The 22,786-nt window shown below is 45.6% G+C and overlaps 1 protein-coding gene across 1 annotated transcript in view; it reads right to left on the bottom strand.

Annotated features, from left to right (window-relative positions):
- Positions 1–22,786, bottom strand: part of BANP (BTG3 associated nuclear protein) — a 130,128-nt gene that overhangs the window by 48,727 nt on the left and 58,615 nt on the right. The window contains exons 6-7 of the mRNA XM_090259613.1: positions 21,036–21,211; positions 5,369–5,608 (exon numbers count right to left, since the gene is read on the bottom strand). Of these exons, the coding sequence (XP_090115739.1) occupies positions 5,369–5,608; positions 21,036–21,211 (416 nt within the window). The remainder of the gene's footprint in view (positions 1–5,368; positions 5,609–21,035; positions 21,212–22,786) is intronic.

The raw sequence follows: 22,786 nt of genomic DNA, 5'->3' as shown, positions 1-22,786 counted from the left end.
CTTCCTGGATGCTGAAAATAAAAATCAAGGACCCCAACAATTTTATCAAAACTGTTTTTCCAGACTTCAGCTCAATATTCCTTCTATTCAGTCACATCTTGCTGGCTGTCTCCCTCCCTTCTTTCAAGTCTTGGCTCAAATAAGACCCCAACAATCCTACCCTTAACCAGCCCATTTGACCATAAGGCCCCTCCCACCTCCCCCCATCCTGGGTGTCTAACATTTTAGAGAATTTATATATTTATTGTGTTCACTCTGTTTCCCTCACAGATACAGGGATCTCTGTTTTGTTTGCCCGTGTATGCCAAGAACCCAGAATATCCAGGCCCATAGTAGATGCTTCAACATTTGTTGACTAACTGGTGACTCCAAGACATTTCCTATTGCTACTTGAGTCTGAGCCAGGCTTATGTAATTCTCCGTGTGTCTCCATCTGCCCACCAATCAAAGTGGAAGCTCTCTAAGGGCAGAGTTGATTTTTTATTCCCCAGATACACAGGCATTACCTCCACTGAACTGCTGGCCGCAGAGGGTGCATGTAGTCTTGCAGTCCTCCAGTAGTTTATCCTGCACTCAACAGAGCATGTTTACTGGTACCCATATTTGTTAACCTCTTATATTACAGACAGCTCTCAATATGTGATTGAATGGCATCCAGAACCTTTATATCAATAACAAGGGACCCGGTGATAGGAGAGGCCACTGAAGAGTGAGTGACAGAAGGAGACCCCTCATTGCCAGCCCTGCCCACTTCTCACTAGACACACCACCTCTTCTTCATGCTGAATCAACAGAAAGTAATGGTCATGAACATGGGAACCACAGAAATGCTTTGGCTGGGTGACCTCCTCTCTAGCTGGCCCGTGAAACTTCACTGATTAATGGAAAAACAAATGGATGAAATTCAAAAACTGAATAATAAAAAAATTAAGCTGAAAAACGTCCTGTTTTGACTACTAAGAGCATTAAGTTTGGACCATCTGCTGAGAATTAACTTGATGCCCAATTCCTAAAATCAGTTCCTATGAAGACCAAAATACTACAAACAATCGAAACAAAGGAAGTGTTTGTTCTCTTAAGTACTATATTAAGTATCAAAAGTTTCTTTTTTCTTGGAAAGACATTTCTTGCTTATGCTTAAGACATCTTTGACTCTAAATGTAATGAAAACCAAAATTTCTGTAATCTAAATAAAATAAAAAAGAAACTGGGTCAAGGAGGGGTAGGATTTATAGGATAAGAAAGAATAAAAACCTAAGGTTTTAGCAGCATTTTGAAATCTTCATGCATAAAAGGAAATACCCAAGTGGCAAGTCTTTGCTTTCTGATTTGCAGGGCATCTCTAAAATAATCACAAAATTATTCATCAATACCTACTAAGTGATCGCTACATGCCGAGTAGGGCTTTGGGTGCAGGGGGTGGCCTCACAAAGTTCTGAGTTAGTGACAAGAAAACCCAACTACTTGATGTAATTGCAGAAGAACCCAAATATTAAATGTAGTCGTACAGTAGTTACAGGAGAACTCAACTCCTGACTGTAGTTCCAGGGGAATGCAACTCTCAGAACTACAGCTACGTACGTACGTACAGCTGAACCCAACTACTGTTTGTAGTAGCAGAGGAGCCCAACTACCTCTGTGGTCTCTGAGAAAAGAAACAGCAACTACAGTATCAAAATATCCTACTAGGTACATGTGTCAGTAAAGAGAAACGTTCTACAAACCATCCTCCTGTTCTCCTCATACTTTCACACTCAAGGAAAAAGCCTTCTGAATGCCTCAAGGGATTAATGAAATTATCCCCAATTTTAAGAACATGTCAGTAACAGAAAAGAATATGTATACAAGACACACATGGGTTTATAAAATGTTCACATGTAAATTCAACTTTGTAAAAACCAATTTGTCAGTTCAAAACCTGGCTTACATCCTTTGAAGAAAAAATATACATTCATGTAGTTATACATTATCCATTTATAAATTCTCCTAAGACATCATATTATATAATTCCTTCCAAAAGCAACTCAACTGGATGGCAAATACCACCTTAATGACTGCCAAGAAAAACTAACTAATGAATCAGCAACACAGATGCTCCCCTGCTGAGAGCCCTGAGGGGAGGGCACAGGGGAGTCAGCTCTGCCCTCCAAAACCCTGTGGTGTCAGCAGGGCAGCTCCAGGAAGGAGACCTGAGAGCAGAGGGTACGGCCTCCTGACCACACCTGGTACTGGACGGACGCTGCTGTTCTGACTTTTCCTAAAGTGTTCTTCATCTGAACTTAACTGGTATTTCACACTTGTGAAGCATTTTATCTCTTAAGTTATTTGATGCCTATAAGAAAACCTCGTGAAATAAGAAATGTCATTACTTCACTTCAGTTACAAGTTGAATTATCATTTAGGGAGTGAGACCTGGCTTTAAAATTCAGGCCTCCCAGCGACCACCCAAGTGGTAAAGAAATGGTCACAGCATAAACCCTAGGAGTGCCTCACTCTGCCCCTCAACAGCACCCAAGAGACACTCAGGAGACCGAGAAAGAAGAAGATGACATCGATCTCACGCCATAGCCTCAGCTCCCATGACTCCCCTCAGCTAGGCTACCACCCTGGCTGCCCTGTGTAGGAGACAGCACAACTCTAAGGCCGCTTCCAGTTTGCTGCCCCAGTGCTAGGGTCCCTGAGGAGCTGCAGAGCCATCTCATCTGGAGGGTGAGTCACTTAGCCCTCTCAGCATCTTTGTGGGATAGCGGTTCATTGGGCCACCTCCAGAAAGACGGCCCCTGTGAGCCAGCCCCCGTCTGCCTTCCGGGCAAGCTGTCCGGCCACCTCCTAAGGATACAAAGAGTCCATCACCCTTAACTGCCCTCCCACTTTCCAGAACGCCCATGGTTGACACTGGTAGTTCAAATCACAAAAGCAGATTCCCAGCTCTCAAATAATGAGCCCCACAGAGGAGCTGATACACACTGTGGGAAAAAAGAACAGAGGACATAAAATGAACAAAGCATGTAATCTTGCATCCTTGGTGGGTGGCATGGGGCTTATCAGTCGCAAAGGAATGAAAAACACTATCGCTGCTAATGTAATCTTAAGTTCAAGGGGAAAAAGAAGCAGAAAACTGAGTACCAGCAATTTATTTCTTAAAATTACAGTCTTGACTTCATAGTGACTGGCCTAAAACAGAACCTTCCACTCTCTGAGCGAGAGGAAGCTGGCCAGCATGCCTCGCTGCTGCTCCACGCGCGCCTCGCAGAGCCAGTGTCCTAGCCTCAGGGCCAGGTCAGCACCTTCTCCCCAAGCACTGGGTGATCTGCTGGCTGAAGAGAAGCATGACGGAGAGACACCAGTCCTCCGTTTATAGAAAGAGAGAGGCTGATGCCACTGTCAGGCCTCCCCAAGCACGGCGTCCAGGTGACCTGGGAGCAGGCCCCTCCTCGCCACTGGCCCACACTGACCAAAGCCTCCTCTCAGCTCTCCATTCAAGGGGTGCCTCAGCCTCCCCACAGACCCGTGGGGCCCTCGCCGCACCGAGAAGCTGTGTGAGACCCAACATTTGATCACCAAAGTTCTAAAGAAGCCAGCCCCTGTGTCCTGTGCTGACATGAACCCTAAAACTCATGGCCTTCCCAGGACCTCAGAATGTGACCTCTCTTGGAAATAGGGTCTTTGCAGATGTGATTAATTACATTAAGATGAGGTCATACTGGAGTACAGTGGGCTCCAAGTCCTATATGACAGGTATCCTTATAAGGAGAAGAGAGGAGACGCAGGGAGAAGACGGCCACGTGACAGAGGCGCAGGGATGACACGGCTATGGGATGATGGAGACACAGGGTGACAGCCAGGTGACAATGGAAACACAGACAAGTCGGCCATGTGAAAGCAGAGACACAGGGAGAACATTTGAGGACTACAAAAAAATCTGTGTCACCCTGAGCCCGCAGAAACAGCAGGGACCGAAGAGGGTGTGACAAAGCAGCCAATGCCCACAGCTGCCACTATTTAAGCCTAGTGTTCAGTAGTTTTGGTACATTCGTCATTTGTTCCATTTTCTGAGTAACAATCAGCAGTACAAATTAAACTGGGCCAAAAGGAAAAAAGGTCAACAAATGCTTTTAACCTTTCATAATTCCACTTGAATTTTAACACTGAGAAGGCAGCAATCTGCAATGGTTCCCGAATGAGGGAGCGCTCAGAAGGCGGCCAACTTCCCCACGTGCAGGGAAACAGGGCTAGCTCACTCTGACGATGCAGCGCCACTTGGACTCCCGGGGCAGAGCATGCCTACCTGTCCCCATCCCCACGTGCTTCTGCTGAGTACAACCTGCCGAGCTTCCCTACCACCGCTGTGGAATGTTCTCCATGCTTATGCCTAGCAACCAGTGTGTCGCAGCTTGTACCCACATTCCAAGGCACCTCTCCAAATCAGAGGCACCCCTTACTGGTATTCTTGTGACTCCCTATGGGAACAGTGACCCAGCACCCAGAGACCATCACACTTATACAACCTGGAGCCCGACTCAGCCGCTCTGGGAGCCTCTGCACAAGCAGCGCTCTGTCAGGCCTTCTGCCTCCAACCACAGCGTGGCCTCCCTCCCTGTGACTCACCCGTGGGGCTGCAGCTATTTACATACATCTGACTATATAATGCGTAGTTGAGAACCGCTCCTTGTTCATCTTTACATCCCTAGAGTACCTCACACTGTGGCTTATGCTGTCACACACCATCACATGGTATCCTGTCACCATGGAAACCCACACATTGCATGCACATTTGTGCCAGGCCCACAGATCTGAGTGGTGACCTCTGCACTAGACATCATGCTCTAAAATGTGGGCTGGCAGACAGTCACAGGCCCCTGCCTGTTTCTAAAAGTGATGTTTATGAAACACAGCCATGCCTATTTGTTTACATTTGGTCTGTGGCTGCTTTCAGAGCTGAGTAGTTCCAACACTATGCCCACAGACCCTATGCCCACAGACTAACACATCAACTGCATGTCCCTTAAAGTCTGGCGACTCCTGTGACACTCCGTTCATCTGAGAACTGCTTTATCCACACCTGAGGACTACTGTCAGCTGGTTTCACAGGCAGTTTATTAGAAGCCACTTGAAATGATTTTCAGAGTTTGAAAGAACCACACTCCCAGTCTTTACCATGGGCTGGGCACCGGGCAACACTTACTAAAGGAAATGCTCAACCCAGAAATCCTTCTCCTTGCTCTGCAACTAGTTCTGATGTCAGCACCCCCTCCACCCCATAGTGGAGGTCCTGACTCATCCCAGAGACCCCACCTCAGAGGGCACTCCCCTCTAGCCAGGTCCTTCCTTAAGGAGGGTGAACAGAGGACAGGAAGCCCACACTTACACCGGATGCCATAGATGGTGAGGGGGTCAAGCTGCTTCTTGCCATGCTTCCCCTGGCCTGAGAGGTTGGAGACAGCCTGCACCTCGCGGTGGAAGAGGTAATCCAGCAGCGTCAGCGCCATCTTCTCAGCCGTGCGGCAGTTGGTGCTGATGTGCAGCATGTCGGAGGGGATGATGGCGCAGCGCACCCGCATCTCAGGGTTGTTCTCGTCCCCCAGCCAGGTGCCGTTGGGGTAGTCCTCTGAAAGAGAGAGGGCGGGTCTCAGACAAGCTCACACACGCCAAAGGGCCCATGCTCAGCTCAATACACACAAGAAAGATCTGTGGGGGCTGGTCAGCAAACAGCTCTCCCAACTTCCCAAATGTTGGCCGGAGGACTGGGGCAATTCCTGTGGTCACACAACAGTGGTGTGGGACCTTACGTCTTATCAAGAACAAAAAATGAGGACCTCATTCCCAAAGAACTGGCCTGGGTTCCTGTTGATGCATCTCAAGAAGATTAATGTAAGATGTTGTGACAGTAAATGTTGTTCTGCCTTGGAGACTGACTTCCGCAGGGCTAAGTCCATCTGGTCAACTCATTTAAAAGCAAAAAGAGGGCAGAGCACGGTGTCGTCAGCCTGTTTGCCACCTACCCGATGACCTGCCCAGAGCTCTCACAAGTCTGATAACAGGTAGCTGTGGAGGCCCTGAAGCACCAGATGACGATGCTGCCTAGACACCACACATAAGCCTGTGTGTCTGGAAGAGGTGACATCAGACAAGCTCTAGCCTCAAACCCCGGATTCTCTTTACAACTCCAGCGGGGTCAAGAGCTTTCAAAAAAGACTTGTGTTCATTTTCAGCTTCGCTCTGCATCTAGAAGGGCAGCAAATTAGAGTGGTCTCAGATGCCAACACAAGGGATTAGGGAGGGAGGCCGCTCCCAGAATACACTGCCTTGGGTTCCATCTGTGAATCTGGGCCCTCAGCATGGGACAGCCAAACAGAGTGTCCTGTCCCTGGGATGAGAAGGTACAATTTTGTGTCTAGAGGATTTTGTGACTCAAGCTTCCACTCGGAACTGCTCCGAGAAGAGGCTGCTTGGAAGCGGGGCACATCCTAAGTGAGACAAACTATTTACATGATGTAAAAACTCCTGTTCTGACCTGCTAAGGAGTTGGGCAGTGGCCAACTCAGCATGAGTAAAGGGCTCAGGGGACGCTAAGCTTCCCACACTCTCCTCGCCTCACTCTGAGTCCTTCCATTGTCCTGCGGTGTGACCCTCACTCCCTTGACCTCCCAGCAATGAACCTGGAAGTGTACAGATCAGAAGCATCTTCCAACCTCCTGCTCAGAGCGCTGTGACCCTTCTCCTCGCCTCATGACCAAATTACCTTCCCTGCCACTTGTTCTTTCCTTAACCCTGTGGGAATGCACCATGCATGATTTTAAGATCTCAAAGGTTCCTAATAGCAGAACAAACATCCCGAAGCATTGCATCTGCATGCACCAGTCTTCGGCTTTCTCAATGGTCATCTAAAATGCAAACAGCCAGAGATCAACATTCCTGAGTGGGAAGGACCCCACTTTCTGTACCTTCAGCAAGGCCACAGTGCTGATCAGGGGTCAGGCATGGTACCCATGCAGAGAGAGAAGAGGGAGGGCAGCGAGGTGGCTAGCCTTCCCTCCTGCCCTGGAAGAAAAACACTTCACTTACGATCACAACCCAAAAGAACTATCAATTCTCCCTGGAAACTCGGCAACTTTCAAACAATCACTTCTAACCCTATCAGGGAAGCAAGTTAAGGTACCAGAGATAGTTACTGTGCAAGCACGCCCCTGCGGGAGGGGAAGGACATTAACAACGAGAGTTAGAACCTCCTTCTGGCTGGCCAGGACCTAAGAGAGACACCAAAGCCCTGGCTGCTGTGGCTCAGTGGATTGAGCATCAGCCTGCGAGCCAAGTGTCGCTGGTTCGATTCCAGTCAGGGCACATGACTAGGTTACACGTCAGGTCCCCAGTTGGGGGCGCGAGTGAGAGGCAACCACACAATGATGTTTCTCTTCCTCTCTTTCTCCTTTCCCCTCTCTCTAAAAGTAAAATAAACAAATAAATTATTTTTTAAAAAAAGAGCTCTATAACACACACACACACACACACACACAAAAGAGAGACACCAGCTTTCTGCTGAGTGTCTACTAGGCCTGTGGGCTGTCCAGTCATGTCACAGCCACACTTATCACTGCTTCCAAATTTCTCATGAACTTTATTCTAAAACATCCTGATATTTACATTCCAGCCTCCATGCACAGAAGAAGTCCCCAGAAAAGGTGGCCAGCCTGCCTTGCTTTGCCAAAGGCCTGGAGCAGACAGCTAAAGCCCAAGTGGCCAGCTGTCAATGACTCCTACATCCTGCCCCCTTCACAGGCAGCCTCTCCCAGCCATGCTCCTGAGTCATGAGATTTCCAGGAACAGCAGGCGCCCTGGCGAGATGACCCATCGCCTCTGGGGCAGGCCAGCGGGTGAAGGATTGCTTAGGGTGGCTGACAGTAGGCCCCTGGCTTTGGCTACCAGCAGAAAACAAACGTTTGGAACTCAAGAGTAAGAGATGAGCAAGCAGTATCATTTCTCAGAAGCACTGATAGTTTGGAAGTGGAGAGACAGTGTCATAAGCATATGCTCAGATACATGCATTTTTCTGAAGGTCAGTCAGCAACAATTATATTTAGCCTGTCCACAGAAAAATAAAATAAACACATGACTTAAATATGGATGAGATGGGACTTTCAGAGGGGCTGTCATGAAGTCATAGCTGGAATATCAAAAGGGTTCCAATGTCTTGGGCATTTATTAATTTATCTACAAATACTTTACTGGGCAACTCTATACCTGGCACTGAGTCTAACTGCACCAAACAGAGCAAAAGAACCACCTTCCACGTGTAGCAGCCAAGCCATGAAGCAGAGAAAGGAGGGGGCGGGGAGAGAAAACGTACAGGAAAGAAGGAGCAGGAGGGGTGGGGGGTGAAGGGCTGCTGTAGAGAAAAGGGCAGGTGCTGAAGCAGGAACCAGGCAGTCTTCTGGGGCCAAGAAACTATACTTTGGTTCGAAACATGGTTAGAGACAGTTACTGGACTCAGTGGGAACTGAACAGTCATGCCAGTGTCCTCGAGACAGGGTGCAAAGATGTGCCCCGGACACAGGGACATAAAGGAGCAGCAGGAGGGCTCGGAGGACAGGAGGATGAGGGGCTGAAATCTATGCTTCTCTCCATCAGTGGGAGGATCCCAGAAACAAACTCTGCCCCCTTGGGCCAAACTCGCCAATACACACCATACTGAGTTTCAATCCAATCAAGCGGAGAGGCTGAACCTCTTGATGACGTTTAGCACCTCATGACAGAAGTCTTTGAGCAGTGGAGGCTCTGCTTAGTGAGGAGCTTACTAGAATGCAGGATTCCTAAGATCCTCTCGGTGGCTGGCTGCCTCACCAGCTAAAATAATGATGGGCCAGACTTCCCTACACCTGGTTCAGAGTCACCTCCTCACTACTCCGGGTCAAGATGTAAGTGAACATGCTGAAATTTGTGGATACATCTCACAGACATCTGAGAACATCAGCCAGCGGAGCTGCCTTACCGAGCTGATGAGCAAGGTGGCAGGTGGAAGACAGGAAGCAACACACAGCAGAGGCGGAGCTGACCGCTTCGGGTGGAGACCACAGCCAGCCTCAGTAACGAGAGGACTGCAAGCAGCCGCCCATGGGGAGACCACTGAGCAGGTGCCCGAGGAGGAAGCATTTCACACTGGCCTGGGCTGGGAAGGGCTATGTGCTCTGGGAATGAGATGGAGCCAGTGTGGCCAGAGCAGGAAGAACTGGGCAAAGAGGTGAGTAGAGAGGACTGGACAGGGAAGGGACACAATCTGTGCTGAGAACAAATGGATGGGAGATGTGGCAACAGAGAACACAAGTGGCCACTTCTAGGGCTACTTTGCAGTCCAGGAAGGACCCATGGCACTTGGGCATTAAAGCTCAGGACAGGATCTATGGTGTGTGAACCTTCCCATGTTCAAGCCCTGATGCTAAGTGACTGTGAATACTGTCAGACCAAAGGTGGTATCTAGTGATACCACGCATATTTGACCTTAAATATTTGAACAAGAGGATCCCGTGTGAGCCTGCAGGGAAGGGCAGCAGCATCCTGAACCCCTAGGGGTCCTGGACGACACTACCCTGCCTCCCTGACTGCCATCGACCCTGCACACAGGCCCGTTCCCAGCCTAACTGCCAACACTGTCAAAGACTGAGGTGGCCTTTCTCAGGAATAACACGTAAAGCGAACTCTGCTTAGCAAGCTCCCCATGTTTACAAAACATATTTAAAGCAATGTAAACATCAGAATAGAGCTCAGTGTTGTTTTCCAAACAGCGAGTCAATATCTTGTCCAAGTGATACTGAGACTGTGTGTGTGGAAGGAATGCAGGCAGGGCGGCCCTTCAGTCAAGAAGGGATGACAATCCAAGGACTCTGTAACCCGGCCGTGAAGCTTACTCCTTACTCCAGCCCTGAGAATTAGCTTGCTATGGGGCTGCCCTCCACACCCCGCCCTCTCCTGTCCACCAAAACCGTGCTCACTTCACCATGAGGTCTCCCACTGGCACCATGGCAGACAGGCCCTGCCCAGCCTCTCAAATCACAGGCTTGCGGGGGAGCAAGGGAGCTTCTGACGCTCATGCCTGTGCTAGAAGCACTTCACCCTGTCTAAACCCTGTACTTTGCCCTGGTGCTGAACCAGCGACATGCAAGAGAAAGAGCCATCCTTCTTGCAAATGTCACCCACTGAAGAGCGTCACGGTCCCAGGAACAATCAAGAAAACATGCCTGTAGGCCAGTGTTGTGATTTTCCATTCACATGGACACAGGAAACACATGTGTGAAGGCAGATATTTTCAAATTGCTTCAAGAGGAAGAATGAAAAAATGATTTCATCTGTGCAACTTAGTTCTTTTGAAGGCAAAACATGATGTTAAATTAACAAAAAAAATTTTAAATGAAAGTTAAACCACTTTTTATGTAAAAACTAATCACCAATAAGACTGATTAATCAGAAATTACTCAGGGTCCATGGCCTGACCTCGGCTAACAGTGCTGTAAAGGGTACCATCAAAGGTACAGAGCGAAGAGCGCAGCACTGCCCACTCAGCTGAGGAAGCGACTGTCCAACACGGAGCAGGAAAAGCGAACTGGGCAGAGCTGCTTGGATAAGCTCAGTGGGCTGTCTCCTCACGGGCCCACCAGAGGGAAGTCAGCATCCATGTTCCACGACGACCTCACTCCCTGCTGATGCCCTGCCTACGGACGAGAGCCAGTAGGACGGAAGTAGGACTTCAGGAAATGTAACAAGAATATTCTGGAGGATAAACCATGTCATTTTAAACTCCTACAGTAGTTATTATTTTAGAGAATATTATTCCTTTCCCTCCGCCAAAAGTAAATTAGTCTAAAAATTAACTTTCCTTATCAGTCCAAAAGATAATGGCTTAAGTTTCTTAGGAAATGTAGGAAATTATCCAGAAAGTTTACTTCAATCAAACATAGAAGGCATTTTTATAACCTACTCATTCCTAACTTCACTTAAATGCACTGTGAATCATGGCTGCATCGTCATCTCTCAAGCAAGAGTCTGAACTAGATAGTCACAAAATATAGGCTACAGCAACTCTGACCAACACAGAGGTGAAAAATCATGGAAACAGGAGACCTAGCCCAAAGGGAATAGAGAACCAGGGCTCCACCATCTCCATCCATGGGCCTCTGGGGAGACAGATAGCACCTCTCAGCTCCCTTGCAAGAAGAGAGGCTCACCGCGGTCACGGGGTGCGCATTTCTCATCTGAGTCACGCTGGGTGCACCTGCTAACTCAGTTCTGCTCCCCTGTAAATACTCAGCCCTAATTCACCTCCGATTCAGAGCTGTATCCCCATCTGGATCACTGCTTCTTCCCAGTGACAATGAATCATGTCTTTCAAATGGAAAACAAGACAGAGTACCTGCCCACATAAATATTTGAGAAATTTGAGAAATTCGCCTTTTGACAATTCAGAAAGGGTATATTTACTTTACTAAAATTGCTTGGTCCAGTTTTGGCATCTAAAACAATAGAAAGATTCTAGTAGCTTTATTTGAAAACTACCAGTCAAATTATAAGAAAAATAAACTTGCTTTCTATTCCAATCATTTAAATCTTCAATGAAATTAACTGGCACTTCTGAAAAACCTGTTACAATGAAAACCATTCAGTGGTAACTTGAATTTTCTTACCATTAAAATACACATATTTGTTTTGAGGTTCCATTTTAGTGCCAGGAAAATGAAATGAACAGGAGAAAGCACTGAGATGAAAAGGAGGACCACATTCCCGTGGTCAAGTTTAAAACCAAAAAACACAACCAGCTTCTGTTATGCTTCCTTCCCCACCTGTCAGCATACATATACACATACATACATTCCCCCGAGATCATGATGCACGTTCTTGCCAACAATGGCAGTGAGCCTTGGATCCCGGTCACTCTGCTGTCCCCAGGGCCTAGACTCAAAATAAAAGCTCTCTCCCAAGGATAAGAGTGGATTGTGGGGGCAAAAAACAAGACAATCTACGCAGCACCTACCATGTATGTACCAGGGCTTCACATGCTTTATTGGCACTCAGGGGCTCTCTGCTAAACCCACATGGTCAGCTAAGCTGACTTCATACAATGCATCCTCATTCCTCCAAAGCAAACAGGAAAACCCATGGCAGCAGACAGTGGCACTGTGCACATCTTGTGCACGAATGACCTCATAAAGTGCAAGGCTGGGCAGTCTAAATGCCATCTCACACCAGTCTAGCCTAACCCACCACCTCTCCTCTCTCCAAAGACGACACGCTTTTGCCCGTGGTGTCCAGGCTGCCAGCCACACGAAACATCTCAAGAGTCGTGGTGTCCCAAGGTGTCAGCAGCTCTTATGGGGAAAGGGCGAGGGAGCTAGTGCCCACTTCCCACGAACGTGCTGCTTGGACACACCTGCAGGTCCCGATGATGCTGCCTCTGCTCCCAGATGCCACCACACCCTTGCTGAGAGCTGCTTGTCACAGTTGGTCCATTGGCTATTATGATGACTATATATTCAGTTCTTTGTAGCCATGAGAGGTAACTAATGACCTATTTCAGTCTCTACCCAAAGGATAACAAGCAACCAAAAAGGCAATACTTTATGATTCCCTAAATGCTTCTGAGTGGTTCAAAGACTCAAAACATGGTGTCAGTTCCACAATACAATGTACTTCTGTCAATCTAGTTCCCCACAGTCAGCTTCCACCATCTCCAGGCAAGTAAGTCTTCAGAGAACAGATTCATGGTCATGAGCTGGTGTCAGGTTGTATTCTTCATCTATACCCAAAACTAATTTTCATCTGGCTTTTGTAAGGGCCTACCCAAACTGTTTATGAATTTCAAAAGCAACATACTGCATAAAATAAAAGAAATAGTCCCAAATATGGATGGTGATATAGAACAAACCCACGCAGAATTCAGTGGACAGGAAATCTCAGGCCAGTGTCCTGAAACCTTTCAGCCTGCATTCCTGTATACAGACATCATGGCTCAAAGCATTTCAAGAGTCAGGACATGGATTCACTATAACTAAAAATAATTAATTTCTTCCACCTGAGGTAGGGAATAAGCATCCTGTGTGTAATACATGAAACATTTTATTGTTGTACTACTTACAATTATCTGTCCCATAAAAGAATCATGTGTTGGGGTATGCCAGGGTCCCGGGGGGGGGCGGTATTTTTATTTATGTAATAATCGTCGTCGGCAGCCATCCGTCTCGAGAGACGATGGTGTAGCTTCTTAAGAGTCTATCTGCACCGCCGAGAATGGCTGTGCAGTCCGACTCGGGAGTGACACGGTATCTGTCTCCTCCTGTGTTGAATCGACATCTTGCGATGACGCTGGAGTGTCCTCTCCAGTGAAGCTGAAGCTACAGAGCCTGGGCAGGGTGATATGGAGGGTCTGCTGTTGCCCATGCAGCAGACCCCCCCTCTCTTCGCAGCTGAAGGGTCCAAGGGAAAGACAGAGTCAATACAGCTTGGCTTCAGGTGCGCCGCAGGAGTTGCCGGTGTTGACTACAACGTCAAACCGCCTTAGGGACTCCGGCTCTGGATTTTCTGTCGGGGTTTACTCCCTTAGCCTTTCCCCTGAAGAGGTATGCCGCAAGGCAGCGGAGGTTTTTTGGAGTCAGAGTTTTCCTTCTCTGATGTGCCCTGACTGGAAGATCGAACCAGCGACACTTAGCTCGCAGGCCGACGCTCAATCCACTGAGCCAAACCAGCCAGGGGTATGTAAAAATACAGGTACATTTTTCACAACATGTCAGCTGTGGCCATCTGCTAGCTAACTTTCTATGATGTCATATACAGATGCTTCAGAAAGATCATCCCAACCATGCATCAGTGCAATGCTTGGGCTGGGGAAGGGGCTGGGATGATTAAAAGAGAAGGGAAAGGCCTGGCATGTCCTAAACCACGTGAACAGCTACAGGCGGAGAGGACACCTGTGATGACCAGGAAGCCTTCCAGCAGGTCATCCTTTCTATGAAATCAGGATTTTATAACAGCATGAAATAAAATCTAAGAATTTTAGAAATCTGTAAGAATTGGCAATCCCCAAACTATAAATTTCAGAGATTTCAACTTAGATATGGTACATAGTACCATTTTCTTGTAAAATGCTTTTCTGGTATGGGCTATTTTTGTTTTGTTTTGTTTTTTGAGTGGGATGTTTTAGATCAACAATTCTATGATAGAGATTTTACCAGTAATGCTCAAACACTTCTTAAAGTGAAAAAACTATCCAACCATCCCTGAAGTAGTCTGCGCCCCGGCCATGAGCCCAAGTTCTCTGTAACCGGGCACCCTGATGACTAACGACCACCTGAACGGAGTTAAAGGAAGGCCTAAAGTACAGCCTCAGCATATCCGGACCCCATAATTCATGTTCTGCCCAGCCTCCCTCTGCCAACCCTCTGTGTTTCTGCAGGTGGTGGTGGCATGCAGTTTCAATTATTTGCTCGATTCTTCTGCTCTTAAATTTCTTATCAGAATCATAATTACGATCGCTCCCTTCTCTGAACATTTCTGTGAAAGATCTCAGAGTCTCCACCACATCCGTGAGATGAAGGGGTGAAGAGAACTGGGGCCTGACTCACTCCAAGACCTCCCCAGGAGAGGCATCACATCACTGAGCGAGTGGGAGTCAGGGTTAGGAGTTAAGGGAAAGGACATCTCGTATCGCAAGATGCATGTGCTGTCTGAAAAGGCACAGGTTAGTATGATATTTCTTTGGGTTTTTTGACCTCTCCAATGTTCATATCTTTCACGTTTATGAAAGAGCCAGGGGTTAGAAGCCTGAGAAGCCTGCTCTAAGACAGCCTTCTCTACACACTCGGAATGCAGTGCACCACACAGCTACACACACAATGGCAAAACTAAAGCCAGCATATGCAGTATGCACAGTGGGCAGAATTCTATGGTGGCCCCTGATTATGTCAAAGGACAAAAAAGGATCCCATAGATACCATTAAAGCCACTGATTAGGGTAGGGGAGTCTCCAGGGGGCCCTGACCTAATCATGTGAAGCCTGTAAAAGCAAAGTTTTTGCTGACGGTAGCAGAGGCAGACAGGGACAACTGAGATGTTTAGAGGGTCATGAATACTTAACATGAGAGAAGACCTCCATTGTAAAATGAAGGTGCCCTGGGGCAAGAACCTGAGAACAGTCTTTGTCCAACAGCCAATAAGAAAAGAGGAACACTGGCCCTATAACTACAAGAGCCAATCCTGCCAGCACCTCCAAATACAAGTCCAACGTAGCCCTGTGAGCCTCTGAGCAAAGCGTCTGCCCTCCAGAACTGTGAGATAACAAACAGCACTGTTAGACCCACTGCGTTGGTCATAATGTGTCACGCAACATAGGAAACACAAATGTTTGTGTACGTTTAGAAAGGAACTATTAGAAAAGGTTACAAGGGAGGCCTTTGTGCCTTTGCCCTGCTGTACCTGGGGCTCGAAAGCTGCAGGACCATGCTGCCCATCGTGCCTTTGGAGGCTGCAGAGCTGGTCAGTTACAGAAGCTACTTCAGAAAATGTGTTGAGTCAAACATTAGTATCAATGCCTTGCAATACAAGGTATTTGTGAGTTATTTCCAAAATAGTATTAAATTTATGTTCAAGCCAATCACTGGGCTGCCCCTTCCCAGCTTTAGGTTCACCAATAAGTTTTTAAAATCCTAGTGCTCAATCCATGCTCGAGCTGCTCCCGAAACCCAGTGTCCACAACTCCTCCTGTGACCCTCACTCCAAGGTGCTTAACTCACACTTCAAATGTTTCATTGCAATATCACCTCCACCAGGTCCCTCTCCTACACCAGGTGATCCCTGGAGCAAACACCATTAACTCTGGGGTGAAAGGACGAGCCAGGGAAGAAGGGCTGCGGCTTTTAAAAGTAATGGATAAGGTGTCGAAGGTAAGGACCACGGGAACCCGCAGGCTGGGGAGGACCAGGGTCAGGAACAAGCCAAATGAGGCTTTTCCTCCTAGCGTTGAGTCACATGGTACTTAAGATCTGGCACCAATTTCTGAGCCCTTATTAATTAAGGTGTTTACATTCTGGCTGTGAACCTCATTCACATGTGACACCTCCAGTGTCAATAACACGCTACTCCTCTGACCAACCCATAAAAACCAACGGCCTCTTTCTGGTTTTAGACACAGTTAACTTTGTACCTGTGGCCCAAACACGCATGCTTATTGAGGAGTGGTGTGACATCTTAAGCTGTACACAGACTGATAATCTAGGGTTTTTAAACCGGCAATTCAAGAGGATTGAGTCACAAATAAGATCATGGGAAAAGGGAAAAATCAAACAGCTTTTGGTAGTGGAGTTAATTCTTTGCCTGCCGCTATGAGTATATTTTCACAGAAACAACATGACCACACACCACTGACCAAGGCCAAGGCCACCTACTCAGGCCAGGATACCTGGGGGCCGGGAGGTCAAATCCTTGACAACAGGGTGGGGCCAGGCGGGCATCTTTCCCTGTGAACTTCTGCCTGCCTAGCACACACCTTGTCGTCATGAGCATTAAAGGGCACCCCTTGGCATAAAGGAGTGGGAACCCCTGAGCACAGATGGGATGTCCATAATCAGTGTCACATGCCGCCCCTTCTGAAATTCAACATGAGATATTAAAATAACATCACCCCCACCCCAGGCACTGTTCTAGACTGTCCTTCCTGTCCTTTTCTCTGATCTAGGATAAGCGCAGCATTCACTGTATGGTCATGCTCAAATGTCCACTGGCATTCTTATACCAGTTCCTCTTTATCAACTTGATTTTATTTTGGTCACTAACCTATCTGCAATCCTATTCTTCTTAGCAGCCAATTTATGATCACTAATAAAATGTATTTCAATGTTATCACACAAAAAATGTATGCAAAAAATGTAAAATAAATTATGGAAATAAATTCTCAAGAAATGTTTTTGGCTAAATTTCATCCCTTATGTATATACAGCTGATGTTTTGTGAACCCAACAATTTGTATGAATCTTATTTCCTAGCCCCTGGCACCATGAACATTCCAGGGAACATGTCTTGACTTCCCATTACTGTGACTGACACCCCCTCACAAATGAACTGCTTCTCCCAAACTACATTTTGCCACCCCCACTGAGCACATCACAGTTATCTACCATATAAATCAGCTTACTGGCTGGGCTTTGGAACATTCATGAGGCCAATTGCTGATATTAATTCAATTATACTTGAAGTACAACGCTTCCCACTAAAATTAAGTACCTAACATTTTATGCACAGGATTAGTCAAGTTTTATGAGAATCATCAAATGCATAAGCAACAGAAATTTAAACTCTTCATTAAGAACCTAACTAAATCCCTTTATTAATCAACAGATTCCATATTTGGTCCATTTTTGCTTACTTGTTTCTCTAATTCAAGTACCCAGCTTACTCTTTGAAGGAATATACCCAATACACTTTCCATACCTAACACAAATATAAGTACATGAAGACCAAAACCTCCAAGGGAAGACAGAGTAAGAACTAGGAAATAAGTTTACTATTCACTGCTTTCAAAAGTTAGCACATTTTTCTTATTCTACTAGAGTTTATGCCATGACAGATGGAATTGCCTAAGCAAAATACTGGGATAAAATGATATATTACCTTTGCAGTATGATAAAGTAACTCTAAATGTGATATAAAACAGCATGTTAATTCATGCAAACCATTTGGAATTCTTCAGAAGTAACCATTTTGATACCTGTGGTTCTCTAAAACTTCAGGCACTTAAATATTTTTATAAGAAGATAAGAATAATCTGTCTTGTTACAGCTCTGGGCTCTTATCAAAAACTAAAATGACTCAATCTAAAGACAAGCCTATGGCCCTTTAGCACTTTGCATATTAATAATGCTCCTCTAACATAAACTAGCTGACTTGACATTCTCTCCAGTTGAGCAAGTTGTTCTAGTCTCTGGGAGGGCACCGCAGAAGACGGCTAATCCGATCTTCAGTGCACTCATAAATCTCACAGAAATATTTAACAGATGATGCCACTGCGGGTCAGTAGTAAATCTGATACAAGAGACATTAATGGATTAGCTCTTTTTCCAACATTACATACACAGTAGTGACTTAAAGACAACTCCATCCGTCCGCCTCTGTATCATCCTCCCCAAACCACCGTGCCAACTAAGGCTGCTCAATCCCAGTTCTCATAACACTGAAACTGCTGGGGGAAACATCCCCAAGGACAGTGTCAGTGAAACATATTCAATTACAAAATGTTTCCTCCCAATGAAATGGTAAAACAGAATGGTCTTGAATTACAACCGCTTCTTCAAAATAAAATTTAAAATCAGAAAGATTTCTTAATTTGCCCCAATCCTAACAACCTGTTGTACATCAAAGTCATGTTTGATCGAAACACTCTTTTTTCCCCTTTTTTGAATTAAAAAAAAGGGGGAAACAATTAGTTTTAAACGTGGTTATAAACCTTTGCTCAAGAGCTATGCTAAAGAAAAATGCTCTACACAAAGTATATCACCTCATATTTAAAGAACTTAGATATGAAAAAAAATCTGTATTTTTTCTTTACAGACACTAATAATACTAATAAGCTCAAATTTTGATTTCTTTTGTATGTTTATTTTAATTTCAATCTATTGTTTCCCTTCACTGAAATATATTTCACACTAATTATATTCATTAAGAAACATAAATTTAAAAAATGAAATGAATTTTTTTGCTTGTATAATAACCCTAGACTCTCCCAAAATTACCAAATGTTATATATGAAGTAAACATTAGGCCTAAAGTAGGTAGCCAGACCTGATGAGCATTTACCCAAAATCCACATGGAAAAAGAGTAAGAGCAATTACCATATTTTTCGCTCCATAAGGCGTACTTTTTTCCCCCCAAAAGTGAGGGGAAATGTCTGTGCATCTTATGGAGCAAATATTGCATCACAGACCGTGATGTGTATTACCTGACCTATCAGTGAAGGATGAAACTGTTGTACAGTCATTCAAAAAATGTGGCATTAAGCAATGCCTTAGATGGAACTGAAGATAGTATCATATATGAAGATAGAGAAGAAAGTGTATCAGTGATTGTTAGCAACTGAGCTTCATAAATTCTGACACTAGCAATGATGAGTTCTTGGGGTTCCTAGAAAACTAGAAGAGTACTTGAACCTTAAAGTCTCTCCTCATTTGTTAATGACAGTAATGATGGTTCTTAATACCGCTATTGACTGCTGTTCACTTTACATGGTTGAAATATTATTGTTATATTTTATTAAATATTTCAGTACACCATTTGGTTCAGAATATTTTTTTTTGTTTTCCTCCTCTTAACCTAGGTGTGTTTTATGGTCAGGTGTGTCTTATAGTGTGAAAAATACAGTATGTTGCAAATGTGATTTAAACCAATACCCATGAGGATAAATCAAAAGTATCTCTCTTTCCCTCAAATTTAATATGTAAAAAAGCTAGTTGCCCTGACCAAGCAATTTCACTTCAATTTCTTGGGTTGACTGGGTGTCAATTAGCCCAAGAAAAATTAAAACATGCAGCCACACAAAAACCTGTACACAAATGTTCACAGCAGCACTATGCGTAACAGTCACTGTACACAAATGTTCACAGCAGCACTATGCGTAACAGTCAAAAGTGGAAACAACCAAGTGTCCATCAACAGATGAATGGATAAACAAAATGTGGACTTATCCATAATGGTCGAATATTATTCAGCTATAAAAACAAATGATATTCTGATGTCTGCTACAACACGGATGATATTATATGATTCTACTTAGATGAAACGTCCGTAATAGACAAATCCATAGAGACAGAAACCAGATTCGTGGTTGCCAGGGGCTGGGAGGAGGGCGGCCTGGGAGTGACTGCCGCGGGGTTTCTTTACGGAGTGATGACAATGTTCTGGAATTAGACAGTAATTGTTGTATAACTTTGTGCATATATTAAAAACCACTTTAAGTGTATGATTTTAAGTAGTGAATTTTATGGTATGTAAATTAGAGCTCACTTTTTAAAAAAAGGTTGCCCCTAATTCTCTTATCTCCCCCTTACTTTACCATCCCACTCCAAGCAATTTATGTAAGAGGAATTTAGAGAAAAACGTTGTTTTTAATGTTTCAGATATGATAACAAGTCTTTCCAACAGGTAAATTTTTGTTCTCTAGAAAAATCTACCTTGTGTTTTTAGGAAAAACCAACTACTTAAGACACAGAAACAGAAAAAGCTCACAAGTTCTTACTATTAAACAAATCATAGACTTCTGAACTCAGTAACAACACTAAATTTGTCTGAGTTCTCACCTTTCTCTCCATGTTGTAATAAGTACTGTTTAGGAAGCATTAAGTTAGCTCCCAAAGGCAAGACAAAGGTAACAGGAGGCAGAATCCTCTGAAGGACACACCAGGCCAGCTGCACTGACCAGGGGACAGGGGACAGTGTACCTCAGACCTTGGGAGGAAAGAGGAAGGAGGAACAGAAACCCCAGTGTGGGTGAAAGGGGTTCACTCAAAGGCTATCGGCCACGCCATGCAGTTCCCTCTAAGTCTCATTGGAAGAGGTGACACAGCCCATGGCATGGACGCAACGTGAACGTGCAATCCACCCGGAGAGTCTGCATCACGCCCTCATCAGATCAGAGACATGGACATAACTACTAGTTATGCCACTAGTTATAAAAATTACAACTGCCCGTCACTAGAAAGCCTCCAGAACTTGATTAAATACTTGAAAATGACTGAAAACAATAATGTAAATCTGTATTAACATGAAAACAGTTCTACTATGCAGAGGAAAAAAGCAAGTTATAGAATCATAAATCAGTGTGTATGTTAACATAGAAAAAGTCCAGAAGATGTACAGAGAGCTCTGGACATGGAATTTTCCAGGTAATTTTCACTTTCTTTATCATTTTTATATTTTATCACTTTTTAAAAACAATAAACATACATTACCTTTCTAAGAAAAGGGGCAAATTGTATCTAATGCTATTTGGGAAAGGAAGGCTTTGGGGGCGCACCTTCTGAGTTCAGGGTGATGAGGGTGACGTTGTTCCCTATGTTCTGACTTCCCGACTGTCCACAGGTGGAAACGGAGTCGCTGGCCTCGGACCCACTCTCCCCGTCCTCGTTGTGGCTGTCCTCTTGCCCTGGCACCTTCACCACAATGGTGTTCTGCCGACGCCCGGGAACCGCACTGAGCAGGAAACAAAAACAGCGTCAACGGTGTGAGGGCAGCGCGGGTCCCTGCCGTGCTCTCCTCTCCTTCCCCGGCCAGAGGCTAATGCGCCTGGGCGGTGCCAGTCTTCCCATGCAGCTCCTTCTACCAAGATCAATACAATTTAGTGCCCAGAAATGGTCTGCAGTTGGAAGAAACTCTATCACGTTTTCCACGTTTAAAAAAGTGTTTACATCATGAAGCAAAATCACAGCTTTCTGTGACTCAAGGCCTAAATGCTGTTTTCTGAGATATTCCTACAAAATGCTGACATTCGCAGAAGAGGAACTTTTAAGGCTATTTCAAAGGAAAAACTAAATTAAGAAGAATTATGGCTAGATTCTTCCATTGACCCAATCCAATCCATACTGTTAGACACTCTAGAGATGGCTCAGCCTTTGAAAATGCAGTTATCACTCCCAGTTATTCCCACTGACAAAAACCACTGAAGTGGGTTTAAAAAGCCAGTCAAGTATCTCCAATGGCATATTCTCACCACCACCAGGGGTCCTGCAAGGAGCAATGAAATATTGCCAGAAAAATAGGACACAGTGCAGTTCCAAAAAGTATTCAAAAAAACAAAAAAGAAAAAGAAAAGATTATCCAGAGATATGCTACTTGCCTTTTGAACAACCCTTTCAATGTCCCTTCGTGTGGACTGCTACACACTGAGAAAAAGGAGAAAAGCACAGTTTCCCTATTTACACATCAAAACGTGTTTCAGACCCTGGCCCTGCCCGGAGAAGGGCGCTACATTTCCTTCATTCCACAGCGGCCTGTCCTAAAGGCCCAGACCTGACGGCTGACCTCCCCCCAGGCCGTCCCAGAGGCACATCTGACCTCTCCAGCAGCCAGACCTCCTCCGCCTCTGACTGCCTGGTCTCCCCGCACCCCGCACGGGCCCTCAGCAGCACGGCCGGGCGCCCGGAGCACTGGGCTACAACAACGAAGGAAAGAGGACACAGCTGGAGGAGGAGCTCTCTGAAAAGGAAACAGAGAGCAAAGGCAAAACAGAGCTTGGAGAAGACACGGATAGGAAACAAAAAGCAAAAGAGCCCTCTTGGGGGTACCTACAGGAAAAGCTGAGCCCCCAGGGCCACCTGTGGCGCACTTCACCCTCACATCAAGGTGGGGACAACGCCTTTTATGTATTCCCATCTCTTACGAAGGTTACATTCAAAATGTCGCAAAAGAAAAAGGTGTGAGAAAAAAGCCACCTCCTCAAGATGTCTCCACCACTTAGCAAACTTACATGAGGATGTCTGTTGACCTAACATGCTGCTGGACAGACAGACAGGTGTGAGTAAGCTGTGAGCCGGTAAGAGGGAAAAGGCCTGACCGACTGTTGTGAAAACACAGCACAGTGTCCCGACACCACACACTACACTGGACACAACAGTCCCAACTGCCACCTCTCCCTTAACCTCTCGCTCTTCTCCAGCTCATCCCACAGGACCTTGGCCCACAGCATAACACAGCTTTTCCAACCACAAAGAGCTGTGGGCTGTGCCTATTGTGCCCAACCCGTGTGACGACAGAAATGCCTGCTGTGCC

This window comes from Furipterus horrens, unplaced genomic scaffold, assembly GCF_987537825.1.
Source record: "Furipterus horrens unplaced genomic scaffold, mFurHor1.1.pri manual_scaffold_13, whole genome shotgun sequence".
Taxonomy (NCBI): domain Eukaryota; kingdom Metazoa; phylum Chordata; class Mammalia; order Chiroptera; family Furipteridae; genus Furipterus; species Furipterus horrens.
Note: the sequence above shows the minus strand (reverse complement) of the source record. Positions and strands in the feature narration are given on the sequence as shown.